At 40.3% G+C, this 15,475-nt stretch overlaps 1 protein-coding gene across 1 annotated transcript in view; it reads left to right on the forward strand.

The window, feature by feature from the left end:
* Positions 1-12,555, forward strand: part of LOC142335217 (plancitoxin-1-like) — a 29,262-nt gene extending 16,707 nt beyond the window's left edge. The window contains exons 4-6 of the mRNA XM_075383610.1: positions 9,246-9,389; positions 11,131-11,243; positions 11,571-12,555. Of these exons, the coding sequence (XP_075239725.1) occupies positions 9,246-9,389; positions 11,131-11,243; positions 11,571-11,837 (524 nt within the window). The 3' untranslated portion in view covers positions 11,838-12,555. The remainder of the gene's footprint in view (positions 1-9,245; positions 9,390-11,130; positions 11,244-11,570) is intronic.
* Positions 12,556-15,475: the final 2,920 nt, after the last annotated feature.

Consider the following 15,475-nt stretch of genomic DNA (forward strand, 5'->3'; position numbering starts at 1 on the left):
AAGAAAATGAACTTATAAAATGTGCAATTATGCTTAAAAAATTCAAAAACTCGTGGTACCAAAACCAAGAAATCATTGGTTAAATATTAAACCGCTACATACATGAATTTTTAACTCACAAGAAATGGGTTTCTGTCTGCTTTTACAGAGACTACAGCAGAAGTTGAGATAATTATTATTCAAATGATAAATTTTATTCAAATATTTTTCAAATGAATAAATCCAACTACTGAATTATTCAAATGTTTGCGAAATAAATCAGTTTTTCCACACAATTTCTCAGTATATCAAAAACAAATAATGCATTTTGTGTAATTATCGAGTCTAAATTCAAAAAAAAGACAAAATTATAATTTCAGATGAGTCTTAAAGCCAGCGGGAGTACAATTAGTCCTGCTTACGAAGTATATGACCGCAGTTTTAAGGTGTCCAATTTAGAGAAATTGTGCTAAAAATTATATTTAATCCCTTTTTTGACGACAAAAATTTCAGCATAAATTCTGGCCAAAAAGACTGGAATCGAAAAATTCAGCAAACCTCCTCTATCTTTAAAGATAAAATCAATAACACTGCCGTTAACAATTTTAACATATTTTAAGAAAAATTAACGAAATTTTGGTCAAAAAATACGAAAGATGTGAATAAACCAACGAAAAATTGTCTGCTATTCACAAAAACTTAAACCTCGATAACTCCCTGTAAAACGCGAAAATCAAAAAAATCTTTTTAATTCCATATACTACGCTAGACGAGCTCTTTAATGATGTCACTCAAAGCTCTCTACGATTATTATATCGATCGGCCAAAATTGACTGAACAAAAAAACCATTTGAGTATATTGTTCCTCCCCCACTAAAGTAGGTGGGAACAATAAACTAACGCCATAATGCTACTAGTCCAATCTTTCAGTTTTTTCTATTTATTTAAAGACTTGGGTTTGTTTCTTAAATTTTGAGCTATGGTTTTGCTGTTTCCTTGATGAGGCCGCCATGATAACTTACATAAGTTGCTGTTCCAGACGGAGATTGGCATGTCCAAACAGTCCCAGACTGAAAGTGCTAAATTCCCAAATTTTTTGTTGTTTAACAGATCTTCGTGTGTTACGTTGACTTTTGCGCGTTCTACACCACAATTTTGTTCACTCAAAAAGGGAGATCTGCAGTTAATGAAATCTCCTCTTCTACCTCGATGGCATATCACACAAAATTAATATATTACTCTCATAAAATCTAGACATGAATGAACAAACTATGTTTTTGCACGCTCAAATTTTGCCCGAATTATCATTTCCCGAAAATTTCGGCATGCTCCCATTTTCTTTCCCATTTTTTAAAATTTCCCAGCGCAAAATTCTGGTGGAATATTTTCAGGATATGTATATTGGTAGGGTGTAATAACAATTTCGCGTGTTCATCCATTTTTGCATAAACATTGTTTTATTTGCATCGCACGACGACCCCTTGTGAATTCATTCTTGTTCTGTGTTTATGCTCTTCGGCCTAAGTCTTGCATACCAAGACAACTTTTCATTAATATTTGTATTTCTGAAAGTCGCAACTATGGTAGCAAATCAAGCTCTATAAATACATCATAATTCGCGCCATTGGCACACAAGTTATGGTCAAAAACGGGAAATCCCTTACTATAAATAATATTGAAAGTGAACGTCAACCACTTCTGACTTCTTCAATAAAATCAACATATAAAAAGCTTCAACGAAAATAGGTTGGGGGAATGAAAATCATGAAATGAAAGGGTTTTGGAGGACGAAAGTGTAGGTGGGGGGAGGAAAATGAGGGTGTGGGGGGAGATAAAATATAAAGGAACTTGGTTCCTTTACACTCCCGGCAACAAAAGCAAGCATTTGATATGAAAATGTAAACACAATAAAGCAAAAAGTTTTCATTCCGACATTGAGTTTTGTGTGTGTGTGTGAGTGTATGTGTATTTCGATGAACTTGTTTCAATGACCCTCCGGCGCACCTGACGATTGTGGGAACACACGGCTTAGGGTTACTGCTGGTCTTTGTACCATTCCTGTAGCCGTCTGGATGTCGAAACTCCTGGCTATCCCGTCTGAACCTCTGTGTGCTTTCACAATCTTCCCAAGAGGCCAGATGCCTCTGGGTGTGAACTCCTTGAGCACCCACACAATGTCACCTTCATCCAGCTCATCATGTGATCTTTGCCACTTCGTTCTCTTGTTGAGCTCAGGAACATATTCCTTCAGCAACCTGCTCCAGTAGTGATCAAGTAGTGTCTGCGTCAACTTGAAGTCCTTAGTGGAGAACCGCTGGTTGCTGTTCACAAGAGGTTTCAAACACATGTGAGGTCGGCGAAGGAGGAAGTGATTCGGAGTAAGTGGTCCCTCATCTGAGATGCTGCAGCCCACATGAGTTAATGGCCTGGAGTTCAAAATTGCCTCGGCCTCTGCCACAACTGTCTGGAAAACTGAGAGTGTTAGTTTCCGACTGCCCAGCACTATTAGTAGACTCCTCTTCGCGGTCTGTATCAGCCTCTCCCAGACTCCTCCGAAGTGTGGTGCCAATGGAGGGTTGAAAGTCCACTGAATGTTCTGTTGAGCCAATTGCAGTCTGATGTACTCATTGTCTGGCTTGTAGCTTCTCTGGAACTTTAACTTCATTGCTTGGTTGGCTCCAATGAAGTTTTTGCCATTGTCACTCACAATGAGATCAGGGTATCCACGTCGTGAGACAAATCTGCGGATTGTCATGAGAAGACAATCAGTTGAGAGGTCATGGCATACTTCTAGGTGGACAGCTCTGGTGACCAGGCATGTGAACAAGCAGACGTAGTGCATCTGGTTGCCCTCTCTCTTGTCCTCAATGTAGAAAGGTCCAAACATGTCCATTCCTGTGTTGACGAAAGGGTACTGCTTGTTTGCATCTGGAAATCTGAATTCAGGAAGATCGGCCATCTTGGGTCTCACATTGTCTGCCCTCCATCGTCTGCAAATGAAACAGTATTTCCCCAGACTTCGCAGCACTTTTCTCAATCCAATCATCAAGAAAGTCTGTTGCAGGTGAGCCTTCACATGTTCCACACCCTGATGGCCACAGTCATGGTGCGCCTTTTCAATCAACAGTCTTGCAATTTTGCTCCTGCTATGGAGAAGAAGCGGATGTTTTGCATTGTAGGTTAGAGGTGCCTTGTTGAGTCTTCCTCCTACCCTCAAGAGTCCGTCTTCATCTAGAAAGGGTGTGAAGGGCATCAGCTTGTCTCCTTTCTCAAGATTGCCTCCCTTCAACAGTGCAGAAATTGTTCCTGAGAACAACTCGTTTTGGGACATTTTGATGAGGTAGTTCCTTGCCCTGTTCTCATCTGATGCAAAAGTGTTAGTGTTGGATGTCTCAGGTGATTCGTTTTGTCTTCTAGTTCGAACTTTTGCCCTGAAGCGTCTTATTGCCTGGAACACCATTCTAGTAGAGTTGAGCAGTCGACTCCATGTTGAAAATTTGTCAACCTCAATGACCGGCGTCTGAAGTTGTGTCGCTTGTGTGGCGCATATGTGGGGATCACTGTCCTCGGCAAAATTCCAAGAGTCTTGAGGTTTGCTCAGAAAGTCCGGTGGTTGGAGCCACAGCTTTGGTATGTCTGATGGGGTGAGGCCTCGTGTTCCATGGTCAGCGGGATTCATCTTTCCAGGGATGTGTCTCCAACTCTCTTGGTTGGAATTCTCGTGAATTTTGGTTAATCTGTTGGCAATGTACATTTTCTGTCTTTGCTTGGATTGGATCCAACCAAGTGTAGCGGTGCTGTCTGTCCAAAAGTGTTTTGAACTTATTGTAGTTGTCATCTCGCTCTCACAGAACCCAGCTAGCTCTGCTCCAAGTGTTGCAGCTTCCAACTCCAGTTTTGGAATGCTCAACTGCTTGATCGGTGCCACTTTTGTTTTACTGATCACATATCGGGATGTGGAAGATCCATCGGCGTTCGTTGTCCTCACATAAACTATGGCAGCAATTGCACTCATTGAGGCATCAGTGAACGTGTGAAGTTGATGGGTTCCATTGGTGTTGGGAATCAAGCATCTGGGAATTTCAATTGGAGTCATGTTGTCGAACTCATCCATCCACTCCTGTAGTTCCTGTTGGTAGCATTCTGACACAGGTTGATCCCAGTTTCTTCCCTCTTTAATGATTCTTTGGAGGCTGCATCTAATTCTGATGGCAAAGGGTGATATCAGTCCGATTGGATCGAACAGAGAAGCTGCAATTGAGAGAACCTTTCTTTGGGTCATCTGTTGTCCTGTATAGAGAAACTTCGGTTTTGCAAACATCAACTTGTCAGTTTTGGGGTCCCACGTCTGACCAAGGATTCTTTGGGCTTTCATTTCCGCCTTGTCTTCTTCCAGTAGGTTTTCTAATGCGGCTGGTCTGTTGCTCAAGAACTTCGTCAGATTGAATCCTCCTGTATGTAAAACAGTTTTGATCTCCTCTGCACTTCTGTGGGCCTCCTCTTCAGAAGGGTAGGTCTGCATGAAATCATCCATGTAGAACTGCTGCATGATTGATGTGTAGGCCTCTGGATGTTCTTGTTTGTGGTCATTTGCACACTTCTGCAGAACAAATATCGCACAAGAAGGTGAGCATGTGGCTCCAAAAATGAGTCGATTGTATTTGAAGATCTTTTCATTGCCATCCTCTGTCCAGAGAAAACGGAGATAGTCTTGGTCTTTTGGTTGGATGCCAATCTGCATGAACATTGCCTCGATGTCCGCTGTGATTGCCACTGAGTACTGTCTGAAGCGGAGAAGAAGGCCATGCAGGTTGCAGAGTAGATCCGGCCCTGTCAGCAATGCATCATTGAGTGAGAGTCCCTTATATTTGGAAGCAGCGTTTGTGACTCTGCGGATTTTGTCTGGTTTCTGTTTGTTGATCACTGGGTGATGGGGAAGGTACCAGACAGAGTGTCTGCAACTGGGGTCTGCAGTTGTGATGTAGTTTTTATCCAAATCTTTTTTGATTGTTTCCTCATAGCGGTCTCTCAAGTTTGTGTCCCTCTCCAACCTCTGCTGCAGAGCGTGCCACTGAACTTTGGCCATGAAGTAGTTGTTAGGTAGTATGATGTCTTTCTTCCATGGAAGTCCAATCTGGTATCTGTCACCAATGTGTCTTATGGTATCATTGAGGATGGACAACGCCTCCTTGTCATCTGAAGACTGTCCCTTTGAAGAACACTGATTGAAGTTCACTCCTTCAATTGTCCAGAAGAGCTGGAGAAGATCTTCATCTGGATCGTCTTGCCGTCTCTTGATATGATTGAGAAGTGTTATGTTTGTGCTGTTTGTCTGTCCGACCCTCTTCTGTGTGTACCTCTGAGGAATGGGCCCTGTCAGTGTCCAGCCAAGCAGAGTGTTGACTCCGTATGGTGTACCAGTGGGTCCCGTTGTGAACTGTCTGGGAACTGTTGCTGTGAATGCGTCTGCTCCAATCAGTATTCCGATCCGGTTGTCCCTGATTGTTGGAAATCTTAAGCTCTGGAGGTGAGAATGGTCTCTGCAGATCTCATTCAACATTTCAATTTGAACTCTTGGCATGCGAAACTCGTCCATTGCTGTTGCGTACACAGGGATTCTGATCACAGGACAACTGCTGTACAAAGCTCCTATGCCGATCATGACATCTGCTGTTTTGACTGAGTGTTCACCATGAAGTGAAGCTGGTGGTAGGGTTATGTCTTTTGGTTGTTGAACTTGAAGTGCATCAGCAACCTTCTGTGTTATTTGAGTATTGTCACTGCCACTGTCCAGCAATGCGTAGGTTTCAATGCAAAGATCTCTGTTGAAAAGTGTTACTGGTATTGCCTGCAACTGAATCTGCGGTCTGATCCAAGAAGTCTCCTGCTGGTTGCTGCAGGTGTAGTTTTGTTGCGGAGTAGTTGCCTGCTGCTGAGCCACAGTGCGTTGATTGCTACTCTGCTGTCTGTTGTTGTTGTCGTTCTGCGTGTTCATCGGCTGAGGGTGAAAACCATTTTTGTTCCAGTTGCCCCTGTGTGAAGTACTGCTGTTAGATCCACCATGTCTGTTTTGAGTTCCACTCTGTTGGTTGTAGTTTGAACTCGTCTGCTGCCTTTGGTTTTCATTGTTAAAGTTACGTCCATAGTTTGACTGGTTTTGGTTGGTTTGGGGTCTGAAGTTATTTTGTGAGTTTTGGTTCCAGTTCCCATTTGGTTGTGCATATTGTTGCATCTGCCTTGCATCTGTCCTATGGAGTGTTGAGTGATGGAAGCCATTGCATCTGTCCACAAGGCACCTTATTTTTGATTGACAGAGACCCTTTTCATGACCTCTTAGACAGTTAGGGCAGAGATTACCTTCTCACACAACATTGTCGGTCATACACTGACTTTTCCAAGTATTCGGGACATCGACCAAGGTTGTGGTTTTGTGAGCAGAGTTGACATGACACATCTGGTGGCCCCCTTCTAGAAGAACTGTTCATTCTGGTTCTCTGGTTCCGTTGTGGGGAGATGTCCTCACACGCCTCTGCGTAGGAGTCAATCCAATCAGCAAAGTGGGTAAGGTTAGGTTGCAGCAAGGCTTGGCTTCTTGTGTGTTGATTCCATCTGATTATCATGGTAGCGTTCAGTTTGTCTCTGGCCATTCTCAGGACGGCTGAAGACTTGAGGTCAGCTTCAAAGTTGTGAAGCCTGAATGTTTGTACCAGTCTCCTCAGGAAGGATGAAAAGCTCACAAAAGTGTTTGGTTCGTCCAGTCTGGGTTTCGGCCACTTCTCCAATTGATCTAGGTATGCAGCGACAATATGCTGTGCTTTGCCAAACTTTCTGGTCAGTTCAGCGATAGCTTCATGGTAGTAGTCCCCATTGTATGAGTATCCACTTATGGAATCTCTTGCCTTATGTGTTACAGAGTTTTGGAGGTATGTCATTTTTTGAGCGTCTGAGAGGCCACTGTTGTTGTGAATGGTCGCTTTGAAGAAGCTGAACCACTGGTGCCATTTCAAAGGATCACCTGTAAAATTATCAATTGATATCTTGGGCAAACTCATTGTGTTCTGTATCATCAGTGCCTGGTGTTGCATCCAGTCTGGTGGAGAACTCGGGAAACTCGGGAAGCCATTGTATAGGTTGTTGTTAGAGCCGTTGTTATAGTGTACTTCATGCCCGGTACAACTGTTCAGTGGTTGTTGATTTTGTGGTGTGTACCTATGGCTCATGGTAGGACCAGCTTGGCTATTGATGTGAAAAGAAAGTGGTTGTTGCAAATGCCCAGCTCTATCCTCACTCTCATGTTGGTTCTGTCCTCGAACATGGTTCTCTTCTCTCGATCGAATTGAATTTTGCCAGCCCTCATCCATTCTCAAGGCCCCTGTGAGAAATTCTCTGTTCCTTCCTCTCTCTTCAATGTTAAAAACGGGTTGAGAATTATCAGGGTCTTCTGAGTCGGACGAGTCAGCTTTGTTTGTTTCCTGATTGTTGCGGCTTGCCAACTGATGTTTCATTTGTTTCATTGCTCTATTGCGTAAAGGGTACTGTTTTCTCAGTAGATTAGGGGAAGGCGCTGCTGATGTGTTGAAAGCAGATTCAGTGTCACTTGCATCCGTTCTGTGTGCTTTTGCTCTCTGTTTGCATTTCAGCATGGTTATGTTTCTTTCAGCAGATTCATTAGCAAGTGTTGTCAACTCTTCACTTGTTAGCTGTAGCTTCATGAGTTCACTGCAACTTCTGTCCAACTGCTCTTTTTGAGACCTCAAAAGTTCCAAAGTTTCACGTAGTATGCTTAGACCTTCGTTACTATTGCTTTGTTCTTCGAAGAGGTCTTTTACTGCGTTCCACTCTATCACTTTCAGCTGAAGTTGTTGCTTGAGGCTGTTCTTTGCTGTTGATGATGCTTTGGACTTGTTTGGCATGTTGATTGTGTTAGAAGACTTTTCTTATTGTACAAAGTTTATACTGCACTGTTACTGCACTATGTTTCCTTGTAACAGCCCTATTCTAGTTTTTGTTATGTTAAACCTATTATTTAAATGAGGCTGTTGCTTACTGTGCTTAGCTAATGCTTTTGTTTAATGTTTGATTGCTATGTTTATGCTTGTCGCTATCACTAAGTGATGTTTGATACAGATTTGATGCTAATCAGAAGTTGCATAGAGTTAAACTTTTCCACTAATCAGTGAAATTCTTACAAACTTAGATAAATTAGATGTTTGTCTGGTTGCCTATTTGATTCTCGAGCGCGACAGAAGGAACCCTAACCTGTGGTGGTTAACATTCGACTATTGTGTGTGTCTACTGACACTGGTGGGGGGATAACTTCACGTTCCTATAAACCTTAAGGTAGCAAGGGCATACCAGGCCTTGCAACTAATCCTAAATTAATGTGTGTGTTGGTGGTGCTTTAAATTTCACCTAGAGGAGGACCTACTCCTTTCAAAACTAATGCGGAAAGATACTATATTGATCCAACGATAACTAGTCGCCTATTAAAATCCAGCCTTTGAAATGAAGACATTCAAATCCGCAAGCAAGACCAGCCCATCTTTCGTGACTAGGCATCCCACGCAAGCATCCTTTTCAGGAGAACTCTCATCTCAGTCTTCACTTCTAGGGCCAGATTAAAAATCAGTTGGATCATTTGTGATTGTGATGTTTTTGATTAAAAAGTGTGAAGTTATCAAAACCAGAGTTTAAAATGTGCTAAGTGTCAAATGTCTAAGTTCCCCCCTATAAAATCAAAAATTCCCCAGTCTGCGTCGAGCAAAGGTTCAAAGGTCCTTTTTTGACCCTAGGATACGCCAGAAATGTTTATGCTCTTCGGCCTAAGTCTTGCATACCAAGACAACTTTTCATTAATATTTGTATTTCTGAAAGTCGCAACTATGGTAGCAAATCAAGCTCTATAAATACATCATAATTCGCGCCATTGGCACACAAGTTATGGTCAAAAACGGGAAATCCCTTACTATAAATAATATTGAAAGTGAACGTCAACCACTTCTGACTTCTTCAATAAAATCAACATATAAAAAGCTTCAACGAAAATAGGTTGGGGGAATGAAAATCATGAAATGAAAGGGTTTTGGAGGACGAAAGTGTAGGTGGGGGGAGGAAAATGAGGGTGTGGGGGGAGATAAAATATAAAGGAACTTGGTTCCTTTACATTCTGGGACCTCAGCCTACTTACACTATTCTCATCATGTGAGCAAAATAATCTTGGGATAAACGTTGCCTTTTGTGCGTACGATTGTCGAATTATATTGCAGGGGGTGTTGAGTTCACCTTATTTTCCAAGTGGAAGGCTGCAGATGAGGACATGTTGAGTGAGATGATGGCTCCTAAGTTGAAGAGCGATCTCTTCTCACAGACATGGCAGAACTCTGGCACAAATCTACCATCAGACTGTCAGGGTAAGTACGAGGGAAAGAACAAAATAGTCTATCTTAATTTACGCTAAATTTTTATGTCTGATTTTCAGCTTTCATTCTAAATGCATTATGTGAAAATCTAATCTTTTCTGTTGAAAAAATGCAGCCTTAAATTCTACCAGTCGTATACCAATGGTGATCATGTAAAAGAATTACAAATTATGCTACAATCTTGAGAAAAAAGGCTTACCCTTGCAAGGGAACGATTCTTTAAATGCTTCAGATGATCTTGCAACCTCCATTTATGACTTTGATTCAAAACTAATAGATCAAAACTAGAATATTTGATTTGTTTCCTGGTTTGTAACAGAAATCAAGACAAAACGTGCTCTTCTAAGAAAAAGTAACCAAACAATAAACCTTAATTTGTCTAAAATAGTGTTTTAGTGTCGTTATAGAAGAGAGCTGTTCTGGATGTCTTTAGGAGATTTTTTAAGATAAACATAATTTGCAAAATTGTTGCGATAAAAGCAGTTAAATAAACTGCCAGTGTAATAAATTTTAATGCCCGATCGACCCTGGAAAAACACTTCAGCATTAGACTACGAGTTTATCACACTCTTTTATTGCCATTGTTACTAAGTAAACAGTGGCGATAAAAGAGTGGTGATAAACTCGTAGTATAATGATGGAAACATTTTGATAACCTTGTAGTCCAAGAAAACTTGTGTGGTGTGTGTTGTGTGTGGTGTGGGTGGGGTGTGTTCGGTGTGTGTGTGTGTGTGTGTGTGTGTGATGTGTGTTTGGTTTGTGTGCGGTGTGTGTGTGGTTTGTGTGTGTGGTGTGTGTGTGTGTGTTTGTGTGGTGTGTGTGTGTATGTGGGTGTGTTGTGTGTAGGTGGTGTGTGTGGTTTGGGTGTGGTGTGTGTAGTGTGTGTGGAGTGTGTGGTGTGTGTGGTGTGTGTGTGGTGTATGGTGTTTGTGGTGTGTGGTGTGTGGTGTGTGTGTGTGTGTGTGTGGTATGTGTGTGTGGTGTGTGTTGTTTGTTTCTGTGCGTGCGTGTGTGTGTGTTTATGCATGTGTGGGCCTGTGTGTCTGCGTGCGTGCGTGTGCGTATGTTTGTGAGTGTGTGTGTGTGTGTGTGTGAGTGTGTGTGTGTGTCTGTGTGTGTGTTTGTGCGTGTGTGTGTATGTGTATCTGTGTTTGTCTGTGTGTGTGAGTGTGTGTTTGTGTGTGTGTGTACTTGTGTGCTTGCGTGTGCGTGCGTGTGCGTATGTGTGTGTGTGTGTGTGTGTGTGTGCATGTGTGTGTGTGTGTGTGTGTGTGTGTGTGTGGGTGTGTGTGGGGGGAAGGGGCGCATGAGGATAAAAGGAAGAACAGATCTGAAGAAATATCACTTACCTTTGAAAATGTAATTGTCCTCAAAAAATGAGAAGGAAAAACCATTAAAACAGTGTTCAGTTTTGAAATGATCGCAACAGGTGTTGATTAAAAAAATTACCACACGGTTGTTATCGCCCTCGAAGTTATCATAACACCTCGGCTTCGCCTCGGAGTTTGATAACTTCTCGGTGGCAATAACAACTGTGTGGCAATATTCATTAAGATACGAGCGAGGTAAGTTTGAGTAAAGTTTCCCGAGTTGACCTGATATCTCCAAATGGTTTGAAATTTGGGCTTCGATGGAAAAAGCTTCTCAAAAAAGCTTCTCGCTAAATTCCTTCGCTTTCTATAGACATAATTTGTTGGCCAGTTGGATTATTGCAAATTAATTGTTTGCTTAGATACGTACTGGACGTTCACAGTTGAAGAGATGTCCTTCACTGACTTTGACATCCAGTTCTCAACCAACAAGGACCACTCCAAATGGGCTGTAGGACCACCCACGGGTTACAAGGTTGCACTTCTCAATGCTAAAGATTTTTTAATGTGAACATATTTCCGGGTCAGGATTCACCACGTGTAATACATTGATGAATTATGGAGAAAGGATAACAAATAGAACCTCTCATTTTTGACAATTGCGCGCAATATTGTGATTTTTGGCAATAATTGCCGTCCGTTTTTTTTCATAAGAAACGAATTGAAAATAAGCTAAAATAATGAGAATTTAGCAATGAATTGAGGTAAAATTTGATGACACCTCGACCTGAAAATTTGAAATTTTTGTAAAAAATTGTAAATAATTGTAAATTTCTATAATTGTAAATCTCATTTATTGTAGAATCCTTCTGATTGGGTGTGCATTGGTGACATGAACAGACAAGAAAGTCAGGAAGACCGAAGTGGTGGTTACACCTGCTTTCAAGAAACAACTGTCAGTCAGCAGTACGTTAACATCACAGCTGCTCTGCTTAATTGCACATCTACGAAACGGACCCAGTCAGGGACTTCAAGTTTTGACCAGAACAGCTGGACGATGTCTTTTGCATTATGGCTACACAAAATTGTTGTCACTAATTTCGGCTCTACGATTGGAAGTGCATTCTGATTGTTCATCTGACAACAATAAAAACGCTACTTGATTTAGTTTTTCGCGCATAGTTAATGTGATGTTTTGTTTACTTATAAATTTCATGGCAATGAACTATCTGTCTGAATTGGTAATTTGTTTGATTAGTTGGTCTCGACAATAAAGGCATAATGGATCTATTGCGATATAAATATAACTAATAGAATCATAATTATTTAAATTTGTTATAACCAAATTGATGATGATTGCATAGTTGAGAACACTATTTTGAGTCAAAACAAATTTATTTGATAGGTCCGGCTAAAATCTTATATCTACCAATCTGAACATTTTGCTCCTTCAGTACGAATAACGGTGGCCCATTTGTTTCCATTCGAAAACAAACTTAGCAAGACTTGCCCAGCTTACCTGATTAACCGAAACCTGAGGAGTAACTTGAGTCACTTCTATTTGAGTCACTTCTTGTCACTTCTATTTGAACGTACGATGTATAAACAGTTTTTGATGCTTCTGCACCAACAATTTTGCGTAGAAGAACAGGGTTTTAGAAAAAGTCATTCAACCATCACTCAGATACCATCCGTTTCATTGTCGTACTTTAAAAATTATGCAGAATGGGGTTTGATAATGCTTTCTAGAGGCTTTCGTGTCATATTTGACAGTTTTAAAAATTTGGAAAAAATCTAAATTCCGCTCAGTTACCAGCGGTGGACAAATTAATTCAATTTTTACAGTGTTTCTTTTTTCCGTATATATAAATGACCTCCTCGAAGTATTTGTCAATGAGTGCTATTGACATCAGCATTGTGGACAATGAAATGGAGCTGGAAAAAGATATTCACAGTGTTATTTTTTGGAGCAGGGAGAATCGTTTAAAGTTCAACTTTGGTAAGTTTCTATTCGAAACTAAATTTCTCCTTAAGCGAGAGTCGTAACCGCAAAAACTGGCTGACGATTTCCGGCTGATATAAGAGAAGCTGCACGCTATTGTGACTTGAAAAGTGAAAACAGAAACAAATCCCAAATAACAGTTGGTGCAGCAATGCTTAGCCTACTAACATGGTACTTAAGTAAATCTAACAAATTCTCTTATTGAAACGAAATGACTACGTGTCTTAAGTTTAGATGTCTGGCAATGGCTTTTGTGAGCTCTTCAACAGGTAACGAGGCCAGACAGTGAAAGAAGAATTTGCGTGCAGTTTCAAAAGAGGGCTTTGAAAGCCGATCTTATGAATTCACAGCAAACAAAACCGACAAACTATGCACTATACGTGGATGTAAACCACATTATTGCTCTGCGTTAAATAGGAAAAGGCAACAAGTATGGGTAAATAAAGCACTGCTCGAAAATGTGTCCAAGCAAGCCCAAACTAAATTCAAACATATACAATTAAGAAAATTTATTTGTCAAAAAGAAAAATCCCTTCAGAGCAAAAATCTCCCGGAGCTAAAAAGAAAATACTTATACTTAAGGAAAAATCTCTATCATATCAGTGGCTTTTGAGTATAAAAAGTGAAAGGTTGCAAAATCAAAAAAGTACAAAGATACAATAGCCAAAGCACAGTATTATCATCCAAAATATGTCTGAGTTTGGTAAACTTCAGTTAGATGATAACACAAGATTTCTCAAAGCATATAATGAATATCAACTAATGTTCGGGGAACGTTAATTTGAAATTTTGTGCAGAAATGAAACAGGCAGACGCAAAACCAACTAGCAGTTGTGCAGTCAGACGAAACATTTGCAGTGCTTGGAAGAGATTTACTACCCGCCTAAAGAAGGAAAAACATCACAACTTAACATTTATCAGCCCGTTATAGATACAAAGCTCATGTGAACCTGATACGAACTTTAGAGTCATTGTTCTTCACAGCCAGAAAGATATTATTACCTCTTCAAGAAGAATTCACTGAGAACAAAAGCTGGGAAAGATGCTTGGAAAGGGTGCGCTTGGTCCTTTACAGTTAGTCACGAATGCATCACTAGTGTTGTCTTCAGAAAAAAGTAAAAAATTGAGACTCTGTGTGGTTCCCAAAGCGCATATTAGCCGCAGATTCATGAACGAGGACACCCAATACCAAACACTAAGACACCATTCTCAATCTCCATCGGTCATCCTATATTGATAAAAACTGATTTGCCGGACAATTACTATTAGGTTTAAGTTCATGATCTGGCTAAAATTCATACGCGCAATTCCTATTGCTGACACCAATCAGAATGCACAGATTTTTTTTTCAACTGATGAACACCTCCTCATGTTTTCTAAACTGCATTGAATCAACGCTCACGGGAATCAAAGGTGCTGTAATCTTTCAAGAGAATTGGTAAGGAGCTGTTCCACAAAAGAGTATAAGCAGTCAAGATCACACTATGTGAGGAAAATTTCATTATTAATAAACTAAAAGTTTTCTCAGACACATCCAGTATTTTTAGTCTTTGTTATAGGAATTTCCGAATACAGGATAACACCTAGTCTCAAACATGTTGAAAATTTTAAAAACGAGAAATCGTAAACTAACAAAAAACAACTTTAGTTGCTTTGTAGGGCTAGCCAATTTTTACGAAGGAACCTCTCCCGATTCTGGAACTCAAACTCTTCCACTGTGTAGTACCGTGCTACATTGATTAGACTCCACTCTGCAATTGCTTGGCAAATTGTACCTTATTAAAACATTGTTTACATTTGCTCTAGCAGCACATAAAATTATTTAAAAGTTTATCTGATCTCAGAGTTTTGTTTGTTCGTTTGTATAAATTTTAAAAGCCAACTACTATTTAATTTGTTTGATTATTCACACTTGGCTCTTGTCTGGAAATCATTCTCTTAGTTTTCTCAAATTCGTGATAAGTTGCAAAATTGAAGTCTGATATATTCTTTTTTCAACAAACCAATTTACTAGCATCAATTTATAAGCTAAGCATTTTGTTCCATGTTAGGGTGGGTTTTTCGTCAAGAATCCCAACAGATAAAATACTACAACAATAGCAGCGCTAGTACAACTCAATAGTTTCCTTTTACACCATGGCGCTGCCAGCAGACCGCGATCAGGGAATCTCTCCCCTGGGTGTAGAGCAGGATTGTGAAGAGCCGACGTTGAATCCACATTTTAGAAGAAAATTTAGAGAGTGTACTCAAAAATGGAAATGTTGTCCGTAGAAGGATTTTCTATAGATACTTTTTTAAGTCATCCACCAACGCATTCAAAAATGCCATACAAACCAGGTTATGAGGAACAAATTGAAAATACAACCGTCTAAGCCAAACGCGATTGCTAACTGCGTAAGACCAAACAACTTATATGGAAGAACATATGTTTTAAAATCAAGGTACAAAAGATATTATGTGGAAAAAAACATTGGAAAATTTTTTATCAGAAAGCAGCATCCTTGTCATTTCTCAGTATGGGTGCGGACGGACGGCGCGTAGCAGAACAATTTTAATTGAAAATATGGATAGTTTGTATGGTCAACTAAAAGATTGTATGGTCAATGATTGAGGCGTTCATAAACCTGCCAGACATCCACTTCGATCATTATCAGTTTCTCATGAAAAAACAACTCGAAACTGGAATCGTTAAACAAATTCAAGGAAATTTTAGAGCAGAGGCCGATAAATGGGATTTGAGGGCCCTCCAAGATTCTACTGTACGA

Source organism: Convolutriloba macropyga, chromosome 2 (genome assembly GCF_964194025.1).
Source record: "Convolutriloba macropyga chromosome 2, txConMacr16.3, whole genome shotgun sequence".
In the NCBI taxonomy this organism is placed as follows: domain Eukaryota; kingdom Metazoa; phylum Xenacoelomorpha; order Acoela; family Convolutidae; genus Convolutriloba; species Convolutriloba macropyga.